The 23,873-nt window shown below is 37.2% G+C and overlaps 1 protein-coding gene across 2 annotated transcripts in view; it reads left to right on the top strand.

Annotated features, from left to right (window-relative positions):
• Positions 1-2,916: 2,916 nt before the first annotated feature.
• LOC150095354 (acyl-coenzyme A thioesterase 13-like) overlaps positions 2,917-23,873 on the top strand; it is a 59,451-nt gene continuing 38,494 nt past the window's right edge. Inside the window, exon 1 of one of the 2 annotated variants that reach the window (XM_090410211.1) lies at positions 2,917-3,772. Coding sequence is in view for 1 of the 2 variants with exons in the window: in XM_090410210.1 (XP_090266336.1) it covers positions 3,689-3,772 (84 nt within the window). In the remaining variant the exon portion in view is untranslated. The remainder of the gene's footprint in view (positions 3,773-23,873) is intronic. The other variant, XM_090410210.1, reaches the window with a different exon arrangement.

The raw sequence follows: 23,873 nt of genomic DNA on the forward strand, positions 1-23,873 counted from the left end.
TGCAATTGGCCTTGGAGCACACCACACTTTCAAACATCCATCAGAGTCCAATGCCGCTCTAAGAATGGAGCGTGTGAAGGCACGGTGGAACAAAGAAGAAGAAAAGATCCTAGCAACCCATGAGGTTTGCCTTTTGGTAATAGGTTTCAAGAACATCAATGAGACCCTGGCTGAAGTTTTATCCGTTATTCATCTGATGCCATCAAGAGTCACATATTGCCATCAAGAGTTACATATCCATAACTACACGGGTAATATCTCCATATATTCTCCATAACACTCGATTTCCATTCTTCCACCCAACCTCAATTCTTCCACCCAAGTTACATTCATCCACCCAATCTTCTCTAGTCTCCTCTAGAGACCAGAGGAGACTCTTGTCTCTCGACTTGCCTCAGATGTGGACCAATCTCTCCTGGTATATAATTATAACTCTCGACAAGTACCTCCATGATGTATTCTCTACTTTGAACCAACAGCCAGTACAACATTGGCCTCAACGTAGTTCATCAAATAATGTATCTAGACGGAAGCAAAGGAAAAGAGCTTATGCAAGCCCTCTACAAGAAGAATAGAGGGAGGGGAGTGTGCCAAAACCATCCTTGATCGTTCCCCTCTCCTCCTCTTGAACAAGAGCAGGAGGACTTCGTAGAGTTTTGGAAAACAGTGTTGTCTACTCCACCTCATCATCATCTTCCAGATCAAGATCAACCCCAGGTGCTTCTGTCCATCCCTGTATCTTCAATATTTCATCCAATGTCTATGGAAGAAATTAAAGCAGCTCTGCCATTTAACTCATTCTCTGGACCTGATGGATTCCCAGCATCTAGGCTATGGAAGGTGCCTTTGCAGATATTACAAGAACTACTTGATACTCTCATATCCTCCAGAACAATTCCTCCACATCTTTGCAGTTCCAGAACTATATTTATTACCAAGAAGGACACAGCCACTAGAGCAGCACACTACAGACCAATTTTAGTTTCCCCAGTGATTCTCCGTTTGTTTCATAAAGTTTTGGTTATGAGACTGCAACAACATAATAAGCATGAATTCCCTCAAAGAGCCTTTATCCCTTTTTGATGGCTGTGCCGAAAACATATATATATATATATATATATCCTTTCCTTCCTTCTTTGTGATTCCAGACTCTGTCTTAAGACTCTCTACATTGCATCCCTGGACCTCCAAAAAGCCTTTGATAGCTTCTCCTTTCCTGCTATTCTTAGAGTGCTATTCATTGCCGGATCTCCAGACCCCTTTCTTTCATATACTCGCTCTGTCCAAAAAGAAACCGAACTTTTCGAAAATAGAAGAAACTAGTGGCGCCCCTGTTGTATCTTTTTGTTGTCGAAAGAGGAAACATTCATTAGTGTTGTATCAACTGTTTATGACATTTGTTTCATTAGTAGCTGAGTTATAGTGCCAAGAGTGACAGCGTGTTTTGACGAACAGTCGGTCGTCACGATATTCATGCTGTACGCGACGAATTCTCGCTATCAATCGCTTTAAAACTTCGTGATAAAACTCACCATTGACAGTTTGGCGAGGCGGAACGAATTCTTTGTGGTCAATGACCTTGGAATCGTAGAAACAAATCAGCATTGTCTTTACACCACAATAACATCTGGTACAAAATTATCTTTCACCCAGTTTCATTATTCACAGCGTTTCCATAGTGCTATTGGTGGAACGACGGTTGGAAAAGTTTGAATTTGATTCTCGTCTTGGCGAAAATAATCTTTATATGGATTTTTTCAGTTTAAGGTGAGTTAGCCGATCTTGTATGGAACAGTTAGTTTTTTTTTCTCTCAGAAACTCGTTTTTTTTTTGTTTTTTTTTATCTCACATATAGACAAATCGAATGTATGCGATAAAATTTACAAATAAAAATACTAGTGGTGGTAATGGGCAGTAGATGGCTTTGCATGTCGATGATGATGGTGGCAGTGGAGTTCAGAGTAGGAGTAGTTGGATGGGGAAATCTTATAGGGAGTAGGCGAGGCCACTCGGACACTAGCATCCAATCTCACAGATACATGCAAAATGTTTAATATAAATATTCTTACCAATTCGATGTATAGCTTGAAGGTCATGAGTAGCTGTGCATTCATATGTTGCAAGTGATATTCGCACTTTTTTGCTGTCAATTTTGTTTAACGCATGCTATGAAAAGGTTTGTGATATTTGACAGTAAATTGTATCTGAGAGATACCGCGACCTCAGATGTCAGTATAGTATGGTTTATTTATTTATTAATTATTCTTTGTTCAATAATTTCTAGATTGTAGCTGAAAAAAAATAAACCATCATGTATTACAGAAATAGAGAGCCAAAGGCTTATTTTTGTCATACATGAACTCTAGGAGATGTGCTTTACATTTATGGAATACTAAGGAAAGTGGTCCGGACCTTAGTCTACCTTTACTACGAGTCGTCCATAAGTGTACTAATGCTTGCATCCGCCGAAACTTTTACTTTCTGTATATTCGACACGAAACTCTTGTAGTTTCTCTATTCGGCTATGAAATAATGTTGGATTCGATATTTATCACACATGTACGTTTATCATACAGGTACGTTGCACCCTTCGATTGGAAAAGACCTAAGTTTGATTCTCGTCATGACGAGAGGAATCTTCATATGGACGATTTTCAATTGAAGGTGAGTTAGCCGATCTCATACGGTGGTAGCAGGGTTTTTTCCCCCGGAAACTCGGGTTTTTCATCCCGCATACAGACAAATCGGCCCTTCAGAACACTCGCAATTTACAGACAAAAAAAATACTAGCTGTGGTGGTGGTAGCCAGTAGAAGGCGCTGATGTTGATGATTGGTGGTAGAGTTTCGGTGTAGTGGTGGAGACGGAGAGTTGTACAATAGGTGTCCTCCTGCGATGAGTCTTCGGACTCCTTGGAGGTGTCACGAATAATAATAGTAATAATAATAATGTTCTCTAGGAGATGTTCGTTACGTTTATAAAAAACACTAAGGAGATGTTCGTTACGTTTATGAAAAATACTAAGGAGATGTTCGTTACTTTTATGAAAAATACTAAGTGGTTTGGCGCTTGCTCCACCTTTACTACGAGGTGCCCATAAGGCACTACTTATGCTTGCATCCGCCGAAACTTTTAGTTTCTATATTTTCGACACGAAACTCTTGTAGTTTCTATATTCGTCTATGAAATAATGTTAGATTTAATATTCACTTAATTTGTACCATCATGTACTATATTTGCAGTATTTTTTCTTTATGTTTTATTGCATTTAACACATACTAGTAATGAATGTTTCTCTCAGATATACCGCGTCGTAACGCTGCAAAATTACCAATGCGAGCTCCCAAGTGTTAACCTTATCTGGCTTTTGGAGATTAATATTTTGGAGGCAGTCCACCACCGCCTTTTATTTCCGTAAAGGGAGTAGGCGAGGCCATTTTAATCCTATCTAATATTTGGAGACTGAGGGAGCAGTTCAATATCCACCGGTAGCCAATCAGAGATCCTCTGATCTATAATAATAATTCACTCTAGCAGCTGAAAGCCAGAAAAATAATTTGGGGCCCAAACAAATATCGGTGTGGATTAGATTAGTTACTCCCCGTGGTTGTCGCATGTGTATATTTTATAGTAGGCGCATGTGTTTATGTTTATATGCTGATGATATTTAGTAATTCCATATTTTCAGTATGGTGACCTGTAGTTTACATGCTGTAAGACAGGCCTTTCGAAAGTTGATCGACTCCGGAGGTTTTGACAGAGTGCTTGATAAGGTATTAATTTTTATTATTAATTATATATTAACACATTTATAGACAAAGCGTGAATAAGTATACACGTTCGGCTTATTCTTTTAAGTTGTGCACAAGGCCAAGAAACTATCCCTCTCGTTTTGGCTTGCTTCCCGAAAATAACAAGGATTGTTTAGTGGCTTAAGCAGAAAGTGTCACGAAAAATGTTACTGTGACAAACTTAGCATAGTAAGAAAAAACTTATCTAAAATTGCTAAGATAAACTCGCCAGAAGTATTTGTGAAACCTAATGTGAGAATATTAGTAACAGATGAGACTACAAAAATTAGAGAAAGCATTGGGAACAGTGAAATGAGCCATCGTAGTCTTTACAAAAAGAAGTAACTCAGAGGGTCTTGGATGAGGAAACTTGTTCTGTCATGTTTGAGAAATGGAAATCAAAACATAATAGAAAGGAATGATATTTTGAATATATAGCCTATTTGAAAATGAAAATATCAAAAGGAGCAGTATTGAATCAAGTTATGTGTGTACCAGCATATTTCACAGTGATGCTGAAATCATGATTTTCACAGTGATGCTGAAATCATGATTTTCACAGTGATGCTGAAATCATGATTTTCACAGTGATGCTGAAATCATGATTTTCACAGTGTTGTTGAAATCATGATTTTCACAGTGATGTTGAAAGCATGATTTTCACACTCAGTTAATAGTTATGGGTGTCTTAAATGCATAGTAGCCAAGAGGCTTCCACCTTGAAAAGTCGTTGATTGGACGGTGCCATTTTGGATCTCAAACCCTAGAGAAGAGTTAGTTCTGTTTGCTAAGTGAAAACCTTGGCAGTGAGATTCCTTCAATGAAAGGAAACCTAAAATGTCATAGATTTGGTGTTCTCTAAATAACCTGACAACTGAAATACAATGGTGTTCAAAACCTTAGTATGTACTCTATTTCTGAAAATTACAACCACAAATTCAGATGAATCAACTTGTGGCTCTTTGTATAACTGATGATTTTGAGTAGAAAGTGGGTACATATTCAAATTTTCAAATCACACGAAAAGGGGTCAGGGTAGAATTCAACAACATAAAAAGGCAAAAGGTTATGCTAAGTGAATTACGTTTGAAGGAAGTTCTTGTAATGCATCAGAAACATCACTAGATGATTTTACATGGGGAAGAATTATTGGAAAGCTTGAAGAAGGCAGCAGAATTACTGATATTGACAGAGTTTGTAATCTCACATAGTGTTTTATCCATGCTTTGGGCAGCATTTCAAACCAATAGAATGTGTTCCATATCACCCTCATTCTACCATGGGGCATGAAGACTGAGTTTTGGTTATAACAGCAAAACATAACTAACGCATCACAGCAAGTTGGCTCCAGTCAAACACAGCTGTGCAGATATATCAGTAAACTGTGGCAATAAGTAGGCCTATATGCCCAAGGTCTGTGTCCCTTTATCCACATCTCATTGGAGAGCATGTTTCTAGTGTTGTTGTATCCAAAAAAATTGGACAAGACACTAACAAGCTGATATACTCTTTACAGGTGAGACTCGTTTTAGTCTTTCCTCCGCTAGACAACACTTGATCTGGCATAAAAGTGATGTTGCTTACCATTGCGATAATGTTCTTGAAAGGGATAAATACAGCGGTGCTGCGGGGTGGTCACGGTGTGGGAAGGCATTATTCTTAATGGACGCACTGTGCTACAGGTGCTAGAGAAAGGGTCTATGACTGGTGAACAATATCACAACGAAGTTCTTCGACATCATGTTCGATTGTTATGTGGTGCTGTAGGCAAAGTATTAATTTTTATAAATGACAATGCCACACCATACATGAGCAGTGCAGACCGAGGATATTAATTGAATTGAGTGGCTAGCATACTCCCTAGATCTACTTCAGGCACAAACTTTGTTTGCTTACACTTGGATGAAGGATTAAACCAAGTATATAATTTCTTGGTATCTTTAATTTATAGTATAACCAAGTGAAAAAACTTCCAACAACCTTTCTCTAATGTAGAGTAATTTATTAATAAGATATGACACCTTTTGGCAACTGGTATAGGAAAATATTTTAATTTAAAAAATTTAAAAAAATTTTTAATTTTTAAAAATTTAATTGGAATAATTTAAAATATTTAATAGGAAAATATGACTTCTGCATTACTTCAACCTTAGTATCACCTCTGGGTCTGGCTCCCACTGAAGAGACCTCAATAAAGGTCGAAACTGGTTTGGATAGTTACTGGTCCCATAATGCATAGCATTTTGCCGGCAAAGGTTGGTCGATTGGTAGAGCCTGTGCTACTAATGGCTCAGTTAAGTAAGTTTGAGCACGGTTAGTAGTTGGAAGGGGACCAATCGTTCGATGCTGTTGACACACTCTCCCTCGATGAGTCTTTGGACTCCCTGGAGGTATCAAATAATAATAATACATGTCCACAAGGAGATGTGCTTTGCATTATGGGATACTGAGGCAAGTGATGTGAAGTCATACCACCTTTACCACGAGTTGTCCCAGTCCTCAAAATACTTCAAGCACAAACTTTGTTTGCTTACACTTGGATAAAGGATTAAACCAAGTATATAATGTCTTGGTATCTTTAATTTATAGATTTCAACTCCATAGAACACGTTTTGGACATAGTAAGGAAATGTACTGCTGCTTGAAATTCCCCTTAGATTATACAACATTAAATTAATAACCATTGCCTTTTGTCCACACTCCCAAATTTATTTAAATCATTCTGCAGGATATCTATATTACTTTATCAATTATTGCCCTCCCCACTTTTGCATCATTAATAATATTCAGGGTGGAATATTCAGCAAACAAGTGAATATTCCACCCCACCTTAAATTTTCCTCTATATCATTAATATACAAATTAAAGAGCAGTGGTTCCAGTATGGAGCTCTGAAGTACTCACTCCACTAGTTGCTCACATTTGTATTGATTCCACTCCATGTACACCATCATCTGATGTCTTTCCACTATCAATTCCCATTGCTCCGACTTATGTAATAGTTTTCTTTGTGGTATTCTGTCGCATGCCTTTGCAAAGTCTAGTAGTGCCATTGTGTAACCATTTCCTTTATCAAATTTGCTGTCACATATATTGTAAAATGTGAGTGAATTACATATGCAGGACCTAGCTCTCACAAGTATGTGCTGCTGCCTATCATATTCCATTCCATACATTTTAGAATTTTTCTTTTAACCAGTATTTCATATTTTGTCAGATATTATGCCAGCCAGGCTGGCCTAGTGGTTAGCGTATCTGCTCTCCAGCCAAAAGGCTGCAGGTTCAATTCCCGCCTTGGGCACGGATGTTTGTGATTGTCTTTGGAAATACTAGTGGTGGTTGCCGGTAGATGCCGTTGGTGTAGTTGCGTTCAGTTGGTGGATTGAGTGGCGGAGACAGAGCTGTAGAGCAGGTACCCTCCCTCGATGAGTCTTTGGACTTCCTGGAGGTGTCTAATAATAATAATTAATAATTAATTTCCAGTACTGTAATCACCACTGAAGATATACTAATTTTTCTGTAATTGCTACTTCTGAGCCACTATTATGTAATGGAACTATCTTTTTATCCTTTTTCTGCTTCCTTAGATCCTTGCTAGAGCTGAGACTTAAACAACTTGGTTAGAGGCATTGCCAGTTCTCTGGCACATTCTCATAGCAGATGGGCTGATATATATGATCCAGTCTCCCAGTTTTATTCACATTGATATTTTTCATTATGCTGAGTACCTCCAGTTCGTCTACCTCAGTTCTCACACCAGTCTCTGTCACTTCGATAACAGCAAAGTCTACACCTGGATGTAGACCCTTGCAAAGGGAACTTTTAATAGCTGAAATATTTCATCTACTTCTGTCACTTTCCTGCCATCAGCTAAGTAATGTTATCCTTCCATAATATCATTATTTCTCTTATTTGCCAAATAGTCAAAAAAAAAAAAAAAACTCTTTTGGGTTACTTTGGCCTGCTTTGATAATTTTCTCTCATAAACTGATTTAAATTTCCTTTATATGGTAGTTACTCTTCTTTCCTGTACTTTGTATTCCTCATGATCAGGGCTTCAGAAAACTCTTCTACTTGTCATCAGCTAGTAATCATAAACAAGTGGTGAGTGAATTTTCACCCTCATTCTAACAGCCTTCAAAAATGTATTGCTTTATTTTCTTCACATAATTTACACATTTTATTCATTTTAAAACATCTCATTCAGTATCAAGTTATTTGATCATGACTGGCTTCCAATGTATGTAATAAAGAAGTTCTATTATTATTATTACAACCTCAAATGAACCATCTCCCTCAGACCTAATATCCTCTTTAACATCTAATTTTGTTGGTTGTAATTCTGCAGCTATCATCAACAATGTCCCACCTCCTGTCCTGTTCCTTCCTTTCCCTGAAAATACAATACCATTTACATTCTATCCCTGTAACTATATCATTTTCAGTCAACCAGGTCTCAGTGACACCTATAATATTTGGCCAAGTTCAGCTTACCAATGCCAAAAACTCCTCAGCCTTATTCCTGATACTTCTTGCTTCATGTACATGCATTTCAACATCCTTTTATATCCATAGTTATCCTTGTGTAATGTCATTACCAACCCATATAAATTGGAGACCTGTGAAATCCCATTTGACATTGCATAATCATTACTGTACCCAGGCTCATTTATCACCAGGATAGACAAACATATGCTAGATTTCATTTCTCTGTAATATCTTTAGTTTCCCTGGTTTTGCACTACCACACTCTCACTAAACAACACTTTCTCCAAACATCTAATCCATCAGGCATATAGAAGGCCTTTTGTCCATAAAAACTCACTCCATACATCAATAAACTGCACACCATTCCTCCTGCACAATCTTCTCATTTTCAACAAGGAGATTGTGTCTTATGGTCGAAAATAAAACTTCTTTATTACATTCATTGCTATCATTTACAAAGAAATTCACTTACTCATTTCTTTGCAGATAGTTTGTCCCTGCCAAAAGTTAGTTTGCACAAAGATACACAGAAGCATATGATAGAAAAAAATTACTATTACTTCAACTTATAGGCCTCTCATATCTGATCTTACATATAGTCAGCTATACAGGCTTAATTCTCTTATTGGTAATGTTTCTTTTTGAATGAAGAACAAAAAAAAAAAAAAAAAAAGAGGTTGAAACCTTTGGTCGTCCACCTAGATTAAACGGTCTTCCGAAAGTTCATGAACTAGGTATTCCATTAAGACCAGTCATTAATTGTATAGGAGGTCCCACTTATAAATATCTAAATTCTTAGCCAATTTATTTGCTACTGCAACTAGAATAACTGCTACTCGTATGGAAAGAAAAAAATCACTTTGGATTTTAAAAATAAAATTTCTGATCTTCATCTGAATGATTCCGATATTATGATCAGTTTAGATGGTCTATTCTTGTTTACTAATATTTCTTTATCAGACACCATTGAATTACTTCAAGAAGAATTTCTTTCAGATATTGTTAAACTAGTTGTTTTTGCTGAAAACAAATTATATCAACAAATCAAAGGAACAGCCATGGGCAACCCTGTTTCTCCTACCATTGCCAACTTCATGGAATACTTTGAACAATCTTTGATAACATTTCACCTAGACCTACACATTGGTACAGATTTCTGGATGGTATTTTTGAAATTTAAGCCTCATAGCTCAGTCGGTATAGACCAGGCATGGGGAACCTTTCCTGGTTCGGGGGCCAAATTATCATTCTGTCTCCGAGTCAAGGGCCGGACCAAATTATTAAATAAAATAAATTAATATTAAATGAATTAAAACAAGTTGCTACTTCATATTTCATTTATTTATAATATAATGCTTTGGTATAAAGCTCTACATAAATTTTATAATATAATGAATGACATAACAATTTAATGTGAAGATTGGCCTTGTACTTCAACTACGAGATTATCAATATTGATGTTAATATTACTTAAGAATAATTGCATAGAATTTTTGAGGTTTTCGTCCGTTATTCTTGTCTGAATTTTTGATTTATTGTATTTCATCCTCGAAAAAAACTGTTCACACATATATGTGCTGCCGAAAAGATAAATGATTTTTCTTGAAAAAGGCGCGTAAATTTGTATATTTTTCTTCCCCAAAATAAAATTTATAAAAATCTGTCAAAGCAATGTTGTTAAATTGTGATTTTAGCACTAAATCTGCCTGAAGCGCAATAAGTTCCATCTGTAAGTTTTCTGGCACATTATTTACATCAGCATCCATCGGACGAGCAAATATAGCAAATGTGGAGTCTTTGTTTTTGAAGTCAGCAAACCTTGTATCAAATTGCTCTATTAGTGCCTTCAGTTCATCTCCATAACAATTATAAGGGATATTTTTATGATTTGCTAGAGTAGGAAAATGATAACAATTTTTAGCTCTTATCTGACTTTCCAACAATCTTGGTTTATTACAAAAAGCTTTGACATGTCCATGCAGTTCATGAACCAATTGTCCTTGTTTTTGCAATTTAAGATTCAGTTCGTTTAGGCATCCGGTGACAGCTACAAGGAATACTAAATCACACACCCACTCATCATCTTTTACTTGGTTAATCGTGTTTCCTTTTACGTCCATGAAATCTGCAATGTCTTGTCTCAGATCATAAAATCATTTTAACATTTTACCTTTACTCAACCACCTCACTTCACAATAATAAGACACATCTTCATAATCCGAAAATAGGTCTGTCAAATACTCCTTAAATTGGCGGTGATTAAGTGCATGTGACTTAATAAAGGTAATATTGGCTACTTCAACTTCTATAACATTTGTGAATTTAATCGATTTTGCACACAGATTTTGTTGGTGGATAATGCAGTGAAAATTTGTTAAATTTTCCGGATGGATCTGTAGTTCTATTGCTCGTTCATGAACTATTCCAATAAATCCCTTCTGTGCACCAACCATTGCAGGGGCTCCATCAGTGCATATGCCAGATAGTGAACTCCATTTAAGCCCAAATCTCTTGAAGACTGTGTTGACTGTTTCAAATATATCTTCACCGGTAGTTGTTCCTTTTAACGACCGAAGTGCCAATAATTCTTCTGTGATGTTGAAATCTTCAACTCCTCTAATAAATACTGCTAGTTGTGCTGTATCGGAAGCATCGGTGCTGTCATCCAAAGCAATTGAAAATGCTTCCAATCTAGCAATCTTCTCTTTTAAACTTTTTTTGATATCATCAGCCATAATTTCTATCCGTTGGACAACAGTATGTCTCGACAAACAAATATTCTCAAAGTCATTTTTTTTTTCAGGGCATATTATACATGCAACATCCAGCAGACATTCTTTGATAAATTCTCATTCACCAAATGACTTAGAATGCTTAGCGATTTTTTCGCTTACCACAAAGCTGGCTTTGACAATGCTGTGGTGCTGCGTTCTTTGCTTGTTGAACATTTGCTGTTGGGTATCCAAGTTCTTCTTCAACTTCTGTATTTCATCTTTTCGTAGTTGTCCATCAATTTTTGGGTGATCCGCATATCTCAAAGTAAAGTGTCTCTTCAAGTTGTATTCTTTGTTGACGGATACGGATTCATCGCACAGCAAACATACAGGCAAACCTTTATTCAGAATAAAATAATAATCCTCCGTCCAGTTGTCTTGAAATTGACGATTCTCTGCATTTACTTTTCTTTTTTTTGCAATAACCCCTGACATTGTCCCAAATTTATAAGCGATATTCAGAACTGTCAAACAAAACTGTCTTCTACACCGCAGGCACCGAACAGAACATAACATCAATGCAGGCACTGAACAAAGCACAACACCAACGCAAGTACTGAACTGACACGTTGTAACACGTTCACACACACCGCTAGTCAAAGTGAAAAAGAGACCTTGGTTGAAGAAAACATAGTTGTTTTGTGCAAGTCATATGACGTCAGCTTAATATGAGTTAGTAGAACACACTGTTAGATCCTGAATGGATGAAATTCTAAGAAACTATTCATTCAGAATATAACATGAGAATTTGGCTAACTCAGATAATACCTAGTTAACAGCACACAGTTCTGAATCTTGGTTGTATAGGAAGTTTTGTAATAACATGTAAATTGCATTAGAAAAATCTGGTAGTTCAAAACTAAACTGAAGGATTATCGGATTAATGAATTTGTAATAAGGAAAAAGTAGTATAATCTTGTCCCATTAAGCTGTCTTAAACTCAGTAAGTCGCCAAAGAAGTTAAGAGTACTAGTGCAAAGGTTGAGTTAAATACGCATGTATTGGCCGTAATGCCGCAAGCTATAATGTACGAGGAAGATGATGCAAGCGCGATTCCCTAGAATACAGCACCTAATGGCAGCTAGGACTTTGAGGATCATCTTGAGGGCATGAAAACGAAGGGTCGTGTGGAAAAGAAGGGACGAAATATAAGGCAATGCACGCGATAATGCGAGGCTTTTTTTGGTTGTTCCTGACTTCACCTCGAGGATTCCTGAGTAGTGGATGGAGAAGGGACGAGCGAGAGGGTCCCATGATGCCGGATAGCGGACAGGCACACTGAGTATGCTGAACAAGATTCCATGACGAGCAGCACGCAAATCGTAGGCCTACACAGAAATTATGCCAGTCGCCGGATGTCCCATTCAAGTAGGAGCAGAGACAACACTGTATTGAGGCAGTGAGATGTTAGAGTCCGGAAGAATGTAAAACGGACAACGTAGTTATAAGCCTAATGTAGAAGCGACCAATCGAAGGAAGACCCGAATAACACGTGGCAGTTAACAGACCTTCGGAAAAAGATTGGGTAACGCAAAGACCTTTACTATATGTTTGAATGAGACAGAATTTAATGTTAAATTATAGTAAGTGGACAATTCGTAGTGGACTATAATAAGAATTTGCTATTTGAGATAGAGTATTTCTGTGGAACAAAGGAATGTAAGGAGTGAAATTTTAGCTGTATGTGACTGAGATTATATGTGAATTTGTAATTTTCTAGATGATCTATACCAGAATAGTAACGGGTTGTGAATGTCTTTAAATGTAGTATGCAATAAGAGTTTGATTTAGAATAACATAATTAGCTAGTTTTAATGTTTTATAGTTTGTGTGTGATTAGTGTTTTGATCTTTAAATGTTTTGTTAATTTAGCATTGGGTAACTAACTTAGCAAGTGATTTTGAAAAGCTTAGTATCCTATTCCATTTTAAAAATTTTATGGAATTTACAACCGTGTTAAAAAAACTTTTTTATTATCCCAACGTTTCGATCTTCACATCAAGATCATCATCTGGAGCGTACATAAGTATACAGAACAAGCTGAGTTACATCATTAACTGTAAGCTAGAGAAACAATGATTTAATCACATGTTATTCTACTGGCATGACCTCTAGTGAAAAAAATAAAAATAAAATAAAATAAAAATTTTTACATCAAGCTAAATTCTATTTTTACAACGACAGGAATAAACATTCTTTTAGATGGTTTTCTTTCAGAAACAATTGGTGTCTTATTTTTAGTATTACAATTCCTATTTTTGATTTATAATACTGGATTTTCTACACTCCTGTTTATAGTTGTTCTTGGTGAGGAAGGTCGAATATATACCTTCCATATGTTTTGGATTTTTAAACCATCATTGTTGTTCAGATTGGGGTGGTTGCTGATAATCTCGCAGGCTTCCTTGAATTTCCGTTCATACCATGTTCTAGTGTGATGTAGACAGCTGGTGGTTTTCCAGTCAATTCTGTGTAAGGTATTCAGGGCATGATCAGAAAGGCCAGCTTCACCATAATTATTATATTTAATGTGTCATTTATGTTCTTTTTGTCTAATAGGAATAGTGCATCCTGTTTCTCCTATATATGGTATGTTGCAAGTACAATAAATCCGGTATACTCCAGGGTGAGCTAGTGGAGGGAGTGGGTCTTTGGATGAGTTGAGTAAGTTTTTTAATTTTGCAGGAGGTTTAAAGGTGGCTTTGAGGTTGTACTTTTGTAGTACTCTGTTTATTTTGTCTGATATTCCTTTAATGTAGGGAATGGTTATAGTTTTACTGTAGTCTGGTTTGTCTTTGTTTTTTATTGTGGTTTTGTAGAGAATTTTGTTTATAGTATTTTGGCTGTATCCGTTTTTTTGTAGGTTATTACGGATAATTTTAAACTCGTCTTTCAGTGCCTGTTCACTGGAACAAATCGTCTGAGCTCTGTTTTTTAGCGTGTTGATGACATCTAGTTTTTGTGTTGGGTGGTGGTAGGAGTTTATGTGTATATATTGTCCCGTATGTGTCGGTTTTCAGTAAACAGTGAAGGAAAGATTGCCCAAGGGAAGACGCGTGACAAGTGTAACGGAAGCGTGTTGTGTTTTTCAATTTCAGTTGTGAACTGTTTGTGTTGTTTGTTTAGGTGGCTAAGGAATGTGTCTAATGTCTGGCAGCCATGGGACCAGATCGCGAAAACATCGTCAACGTATCTAAGCCAGACTTTGGGTTTTAGAGGCAAGTTGCTCAAAATGTTCCATGTAAAAGTTAGCAATTGGGGGGGGATAATGGCGAGCCCATGGCTGTGCCTTTTTTTTTGTAAGTAGAAGGCGTTTTGCACATGTATTATATTACTGTCGGGTTATTTTGTATGGCAAAACGCCTTCTACTTACATAAAGAAGGCACAGCCATGGGCTCGCCATTATCCTCCCCCCCTATTGCTAACTTTTACATGGAACATTTTGAGCAACTTGCCCTAGATTCCTCTCCTCTAAAACCCAAAGTCTGGCTTAGATACGTTGACGATGTTTTCACGACCTGGTCCCATGGCCGCCAGACATTAGACACATTCCTTAGCCACCTAAACAAACAACACAAACGCATACAGTTCACAACTGAAATTGAAAAACACAACACACTTCCGTTTCTAGATACACTTGTCACACGTCTTCCCTCGGGCAATCTTTCCTTCACTGTTTACTGAAAACCGACACATACGGGACAATATATACACATAAACTCCTACCATCACCCAACACAAAAACTAGGTGTCATCAACATACTAAAAAACAGAGCTCAGACGATTTGTTCCAGTGAACAGGCACTGAAAGACGAGTTTAAAATTATCCGTAATAACCTACAAAAAAACGGATACAGCCAAAATACTATAAACAAAATTCTCTACAAAACCACAATAAAAAACAAAGACAAACCAGACTACAGTAAAACTATAACCATTCCCTACATTAAAGGAATATCAGACAAAATAAACAGAGTACTACAAAAGTACAACCTCAAAGCCATCTTTAAACCTCCTGCAAAATTAAAAAAACTTACTCAACTCATCCAAAGACCCACTCCCTCCACTAGCTCACCCTGGAGTATACCGGATTTATTGTACTTGCAACATACCATATATAGGAGAAACAGGACGCACTATTCCTATTAGACAAAAAAGAACATAAACGACACATTAAATATAATAATTATGGTGAAGCTGGCCTTTTTGATCATGCCCTGAATACCTTACAGAGAATTGACTGGAAAACCACCAGCTGTCTACATCACACTAGAACATGGTATGAAAGGAAATTCAAGGAAGCCTGCGAGATTATCAGCAACCACCCCAATCTGAACAACAATGATAGTTTAAAAATCCCAAACATATGGAAGGTATATATTCGACCTTCCTCACCAAGAACAACTATAAACAGGACTGTAGAAAATCCAGTATTGTAATACTAAAAATAGGACACCAATTGTTTCTGAAAGAAAACCATCTAAAAGAATGTTTATTCCTGTCATTGTAAAAATAGAATTTAGCTTGATGTAAAAATTTTTATTTTATTTTATTTTTATTTTTTTATTTATTTATTTATTTAATTTTTTTTTTCACCAGAGGTCATGCCAGTAGAATAACGTGATCAAATCATTGTTTCTCTAGCTTACAGTTAACGATGTAACTCAGCTTGTTCTGTATACTTATGTACGCTCCAGATGATGATCTTGATGTGAAGATCGAAACGTCTGGATAATAAAAACGTTTTTTTAACACGGTTGTAAATTCCATAAAATTTTTAAAATGAATGCTGATCACCGTGTAACCCTAAAAGAAAGGATTGGTATCCTATTCCAATTATAGTTGTAAAGTGTAATTTGTTCCAATAAACATGTTTTGTTGTATATGCCTGACTCGTGCCTGATTTCGAGAATTCAAATTACCACTTGCAAAAATTTAGAACCATAGCGGGAGGGAACTTAATGAAAGTATTTTGAGTAATAGATCATTGGCCACGATTGCAATTAGTACTAGTATCTATTTAGTGTATATTAGAATGAATGCCAATTAACCTAGGAATATTCCCTGAATTTTGATAAGCTCATATTATAGGACTCTGGCTGGTGCGGCAATAAAAAATAAATTTGCCAGTGTCCGAAAAGGAAGCATTCCTGGGTGGGGTTGAGTAAGGCACACATAAAGAAGTATATAAAAGCGGTACTTGTAAGACAGATAAAATAAGTTAAGCATTGAGATAAGATTAGATAATTGGAATAAAGATAAAATATGTAACAACGAAAAAATGGAAAATTAACAACACCATGTTTTCTCCCACCATGAATCAGACAAAACTTCGCTGAAATAGATTAGGGCCAGATCAAAAGAAGTAGAGGGCCGGAACCTGCCTGCAGGCCAGGGGGTTGCCCATATGTGGTATAAACAAAGCCCTTTGGTTGGAAAGACCTGGGTTCGATTCCCATCAGTCACATGAGGAACTTTTATCTGGTCTCTTTTGACAAAAGGTGAGTAGTTGGTCTTGTATGGAGGTAGGGGATTTTTTCATCCCCAGAACAGGCAAACCGGCCCTGTGAACACACACATCTACAGACATAGGACACACCAGAAGGTGTAGGGCTTACCACCTTATCCTTCAGTTGTAGTTACAAAGTCCAAGAATACTTGGAAAGGTTGTGGGCTTAAGTGCCTGTTAAGACCACGGATAGGATAGAATAGGATTTTTGAAATTTGGAATGGCTCTTCCTCTGAGTTACAGCAGTTTCTTTCCAAATTAAATGCACTTCATCTGAGGATCCAATTCACCTTAGAAGTAGTAAATAACCAATTAGCCTTTTTTAAATCTTCTAATTCTTTGTCATCTAGATCAAGCTTACAATTCTCCCTTTTTTGGAAGAAGACTCATACAGGCTAGTATATCCACACTGAATCTTACTACCATCCAAATCAAAAGGCTAGAACTATTAAGACTTTAATGCATCATACTCATTCTTTATGTTCTTGAGAAGAACTTTTACAGAAAGAACTACAACATATATCTATCTTTTTTATCTTATAGTTTTAAGGAATCTTTTATCAAAAAAGGTTTTTTAGCAGTTATGGTATCTCTTCTGTTTTTGAAGTAATAACTTGCATTCCTATCCCTCACCTACAAGGCATTTCTGAATGCATAGCAAAAGTTTTAAAACCACTGAATATTTTTGTTGTCTTTCCCCCCCCCCCCCCCATCAGAAAAATCTTTACAATTCTCTCTTCTCCTAAGAGCAAGCTTCCACCTCTAAGTTATTTTCCAAGTGTGTACCGATTCATTGCTCTTGTGGACTATCTTATTTTGGACAAACTGAAAGATCCGCTTTTATTCTTCTAAAAGAACACAAGTCTTATATTAAATACCATGAGGCTGAACAGTCTGGACTTGCTAAGCATGCTCTTGATGCTGAAATAGTTTGTTGGAACAATACAAGAGTCCTTCATAAAAGTTGTTTGCTAATAGTACATCTTTATAAAGAAACGTGTGAAACTAAGGAGGCAGCTTGCAGTGATATCATGGAATGAAGAATTGCATGGGAAGGAAATCATTGCTGCTTGGTCTCTACTCAGGAATTATTTGGCAGAAGCAATGACTTAGTGTAATAAATGAGGTAGGTGTAAAATGGATGACTGAAGAGGTGAAGCATGCAATCTGGAAGAAAAAGACATTGTGGAGGCGGCACAAGATGAATGGAGATAATCAGTTACATGAGGAGTATAAAGAGCAAGCAAGGAAGGTGACTCAGTAAGGGAAGCAAAAGTGCAGTATGACCAGCAGTTAGCAAATGATGCTAAAAGAAATCCTGCAGAGTTTTTTTTTATATGTAGCTAGTAGACGGAAGAATGATAATGGGAGGATCTTATTGGTCAGTGATAATGGGAGAATGATAAACATTGAGGATGTTGTAGAGGTGTTAAATGGGCATTTCATTAAAGTATTCTGTCCTTGTCATTGTAGCATAATGCTGAACTTGAGCAGTGGAATTGGGGAAGAAACTACTGATGGTGAGTGAGCAGGAGGTGTAAGAGGAATTGAGTAAACTTGATGTCACCAAGGCCATAGGACTTAATGGTATATCACCATGTGTCTTGAGGGAATGTTCCAGGGAGTTAATGCCTTTTAAAGTACACTTTCCATATGAGTCTTAGATTGGCCCAGGTCCCAAAGAATGAAAAGATGGCAAGATTGATCCCCTTCATAAAGGAGGTGATAATGTAAAATCTTTTGCGATGAAAAATAGAAATATTTTTCACCTATATTGATTTTACATGGACCATCAAAATACATATAATTAGAAATGCACGTAACCTGTTTGATGTATAATAATTTCGTAATATAATGTTAGAATAACTGAATGTAGAACCACAAGCAATTGTAGCTAAAAAGCTCAGACAGGATTAGGCTAGTAAACTGAAGGTCAACAACAGTCTCAAAGGTCACCAGACTATGAGTTTTGCCACCAAAACCTACTAAGCATGAGTGATAAGGGCACTACCAGTAAATCCTGGGAATTTTATTTTGTGGATATGATATAAAAGGTGGAGATTGAAGCTCGAGGGCTCGCTCTTATTTTTTGTTCCAGTGGCAAGCTTTTCGAGGATGGGAAGAGTCACAATCCTGCAAGCAGTTTTTTCCTGGAAATCATGGGGAGTTCACTGGCAGTATTACAAGATATCCTTTCGTGAAATTCTTTGAAGAATGTACCACCACATGCTTGCTGATTTGTTGCAGCCGACGAGGTTCCTAACATCGATGAAAAAATTCATAAAAGTTACAAGGAAGGAATTTAAAAGACGACAACTGCCGGATAGTGCCCGATCGCAGCGTGCAAGAAAAAGAAAGGAGTCAGTGGAATTCAGCCTTAACCCTTTTGGATTCAGGACTGTACATGATATAGAGACCTCGTAAGTAAAGCTATCTACTTACAAGGTCTCTGTATCATGTACAGTCCTGAATCCAAAAGGGTTAAGGGTTAATAGCCTAGATTGTGTGTACAGATGATAGATGTTAATTCTATTTAACTAATGGCATAATGTGTTGAAGAGGTCAGAAAGCTGAAGGTCAGTTTGAATGTGTAATATAGAATATTGTAATCTTGAATAATGCTTGCTACATAATGTTTAGAAAGTGTATATTCTAAACATTATGTTTAGAATATACACATTTATACATCTTTATATTGTTTGTAATGAGAGTAAAGGTTATGTGTGCAAAAATCCATCCACGGTGTTCAATAAGTTGAGTGTAAATAATTTCTTTGTCTAACGTTTTAAATGAATTGTTTTAACGAATGTGTGGAGAATCAGACACGTGATGTGGCCTATTTACTTTTGTATATAAACTGTCTTAGAATAAACATGTTTGGTTTTGTTAATAACTTGCCTGATCTTTGTTAGGCTAATGCACTGTCTCATAAAAACGAATCGAACCTGTGTGACCTAAGTAAAGTAATAGCCATGAACTAAGTATTTCGGAGTTGCTTGAGATACAATTGATTTAAGAGTTAGTTACTCCACGTACTTAGCTAAAATATTCTCTTGTATGTAAAGGAAAGATAGAAAATTCTTTTACATGATTCTTAATGGTGCAGTCATTAACAAAAAAATAAATTTTTAAGGATCAATACATTTTGAATTAGAGCAATGTAGATTAAGGATTTGGTCCCAGCCAGAGACCTTTTCCTAAGTTTACGATATACTAGCACGTGTGCAAGTATACTTTACGGCGTGAAAGGGAGGAGAAAGCTGAGTAGATTATGAAAGGACAAAAGTTAAATAATAATGTTACACGTGAGTTAGAGATTAGAGCATATAGGCATTTGGTACAAGCTCAAGCAACCAAAAAAGTATGAAAAAAGAGGGGAAATACCTTGAGTTAAAAAGTAACGTCATAAAATATATATCATCATCATAATCATCAAATTCCTGCTATGCACGCTCAAGGGGTGTACAGGATATGGTAGTACTACATGAAAAAATTTACATCATTACTAACTTCCTATCTGCAATTTTCCTCCAGATCAGTCTGTTACTTGTCAAGACTCCGACATTATCAGATCTTATATTTCTATTGTCTAAGGCACTTTGTACCGTATCAATCCACCTATATCTTGGTCTTCCTCTGGGTCGTTTTGCTGCCAACCTGGCAGAGAACACTTGTTTTGCTAATCTTTATTTGCTTATTCTGTTTAAGTGACCATACCACCTCAGATTAGCTCTGCTAACGCATTCCTGGATGCTGACAATGTCAAGTTCTTTCCTAATATCCTCATTTTTAATATGATATTGCCATTGATGCCATCTGTTCACGCCTCGAATCTTTCTCAGGACTCTCATATCTGCGGCCTCTAGGCTTTGGTCAAGTGTTTTACTTCTAACCCAGATCTCAGATCCATAAGTTAAAACTGGTTTGATCACTGTCTTGTATACAGCTAATTTAGTGTTCTGACTAATTTCTCTCTTATTCCACATGAATTTATTCAATTGACTTCTCACCATACCAGCTTTGTTGATTCTGTTGTCTATTTCTATATTTAATTTGCCATCTTCACTAAAAATTGTGCCTAAGTAGATGAAATGTTTTCCTTGTTCCACAGGTTCTCCATTCACAACGCAGTTGACATTTTCAATGATTCTGCCTATTTTCATTGTCTTTGTCTTTTTATTGCTGACCTTCATACCATATCTTTTACAACAGTTATTCAATTTTGTCAGAGACTCTTGCAGACTTGTAACGGATTTATTTAGAAGTATAACATTGTCCGCATAAAGCAAAGAGCTGACATTAACTTCTCCAATTTTGATATCATGTTTAATACCACTTTCCTTCATAATGTGATCCATATAGATAATGAATAACAGAGGGGATAATGTACATCCTTGTCTCACACCAGATTTAACATTAAACTATCTTCTTGTACTTCCTTCAATTCTAACTGCTGACTTACAACTCAAATAAAGACTAAGTATTGCTTGATATAATGTCCCATTGACACCATATAACTGTAGCGTATTGAATAGCTTCTCGGTTGGCACCACCTTGTCATATACCTTTTCTAAATCGACAAAACTTAAATACAGATCTTTGTTATATTCCCATTCTTTCTCGACTATTTGTTGTAAAGTGAACATCTGATCCTGACAGCCTCTATTTGGGCTGAATCCAGCTTGTTCTTCACTCAGCTTTTCTTCCACAATTCTTCTCGATCATTTCTCAAGTATACTTGCATAGATCTTACCAGGAGCACTCAGTAGGGAAATACCTCTGTAATTCTCACATTCAGTTTTATTTCCCTTTTTATATATGGGTACTATGAGAGCTCTACTCCAATCATTAAGAATTTGTCCCTCTGTCCAGGCTTTCTGAACTATGCAGTGCAGCCACTGTAAGACTCTTATACCACAATACTTCAGCATTTCTGGTCGAATATCATTTACTCCTGCTGCCTTTTCACATTATAAGCCTTTGATAGCTTTTTCTACTTCAAGTATGTATATGTATTCCTGACTGCATGCCTGGTCAGTGTTTTTTACCAATGTGCTGTCATCACTGCTTGTTTCATTTAGCAGTTTTTTAAAGTAATTACTCCATACTTCAAGGATATCTTTTTCTTCCGTTTTCATGTCACCTTTATTATTTTTATTATTATTCAGGCCTCCAAGGAGTCAAAAGACTCATCGAGAGAGGTCCTTCCTAAGACATAAAGTCTGTCAAGACTAATCGAGGGGAGGCCCCCCCCTGAGAAACACAAAGTCTATCATACCACTCTTTAAACTCACTGACCGTTCTTGCTCCCACCACTTCATCAGGCAATGCATTCCACGGCTCAACCACCCTCCACACAAAGAAACCACTCCTTACCCTCTTGCTCACAGTTTCCTTTCTTAACTTCCAGGGATGGCCTCTTGTCATCACTCCTTTCCGCTGTTCAACCAAGCGAAAGAACTCCCCAGTGTCAACCCTGTAACCACCTCTCAACAATTTAAAAGTCTCAATCATATCACCTCTGCTTCTTCTATACACCAAACTCTGTAGTCCACATTCTCTCAGCCGATCCTCATAACTATCCTTGTACAGTCCTGAAACCATCTTTGTCATCCGTCTTTGTATCCTTTCCACAGTTAATTTATCCCCTTCAAATCCTGGGGACCAAATCCGAGAACAATAGTTCAAGTGTGGTCTGATCAGAGACTTATACAACGGAATGATAACCCTCTTATCTTTGCAGGTCAGTGTCCTTCTCATAATAGCAGCAATCCTCTGTGTTACCTTCACCACCTTTGCAATATGTCCCCTAAACTTCAGGTTTCTATCAATCATCAACCCCAGATCTCTTGTCTCCCCAACTTCCTCCAGTATAACTCCTCCCATAGAGTATGCAGCATCCCATCGATGTTTCCCAAACCTCAAGACCTTACATTTTGCTGCATTAAACCAATACCCCATTCATTTGCCCATCTATCTAGCTTATTTAAATCCTCTTGCAGGGCTACAACATCTGCGCTATTACTAATAATCCTTCCCAGCTTCGCATCATCTGCAAACAACTGAATATCCACCTGCAATCCACTGGCTATGTCATTGATATAAAGGTTAAACAATATAGGGCCTAGTACTGAGCCCTGTGGGACCCCACTTGTAACCTTCTGCCTCCTGGAAACTGCTCCACCATACACAACTCTCTGATACCTATCAGACAGCCAATCCTGAATCCAGTTGACCAATCTGACATCCAGACCCATGTGCGGCAACTTAAATATCAGCTTATCATGTGGCACCCTGTCAAATGCCATCGCCAAGTCTAAGAAAATTGCAGTATATGCCTTTCCCTCATCTAATGTTCTTGAAACTTTATTATAAAAGGCTAGCATATTGCTAAAACAAGAGCATCCTTTCACAAATCCATGTTGATTCTCACAGATAACATTAGCCTCATCTGCCCAATGCTGTATACGGTCCCTCGCTACTTTCTCCAAGATCTTAACAACTACTGATGACACACAGACTGGCCTATAATTAGACACTTCCAGTCTGTTACCACCCTTATGCAATGGCACTATCTTACCTTCCTTCCATTCCCTGGGCACCTTTGCCAAAGCCAGACTTTCATTGAAAAGCCATGTTAAAGGCACTGTCAATTCCTTAGCACATTTTCTCAAAACTCGTGGTGAAATACCATCCAGTCCCACAGCTTTACTGACATCCAGAGTACTGAGTATCTGAAACACACTCTCCTCCTGTACCTCCAGACCTCGAACCAGTCCTATCCCACTAGCATTAAAACTGACTCCTCTAGGATGAAATACTCCAATAAAGTGTTCAATGAACAATTCCACTATGTCCTCTGCATCAGTCACTCTATTCCCATTTTTATCCCACAATATCATTCTTCCACAGTCATTCCCCCTCCTACTGGCCACATAGCTAAAAAATTCCCTAGGATTTTGTTTGGATCTTAGGGCCAATCTCCTCTCATATTCCAATTTCGCTTTCCTTACCACACTAGTTACTCTTCTGGCCTGTGTCTTATACTCCTCATGCATCTCTTCACCTGTCTCCTTATATCTCTTCCATAGCCTCTTTTTCGCATGCAATTCTTGTTTAATATTGTTTGTCATCCATATTTACTCCAAATTGCGTCCTCTTCTTCACTCGTGGTATACAACTTACCATTGCTGATAACAAATATTCTTTCACAATTTCCCACGCACTAGTGATATCCCGGCCTTCCAATTCCTGCCTCCATGAAACTCGCCGAAGTCGACGTCTAAGACTATTATAATCACCTGCCTTATA

This window comes from Typopeltis vanoorti, chromosome 20, assembly GCF_054136105.1.
Source record: "Typopeltis vanoorti isolate ZY-2024b chromosome 20, IOZ_Tvanoo_1.0, whole genome shotgun sequence".
NCBI classification, from domain to species: domain Eukaryota; kingdom Metazoa; phylum Arthropoda; class Arachnida; order Uropygi; family Thelyphonidae; genus Typopeltis; species Typopeltis vanoorti.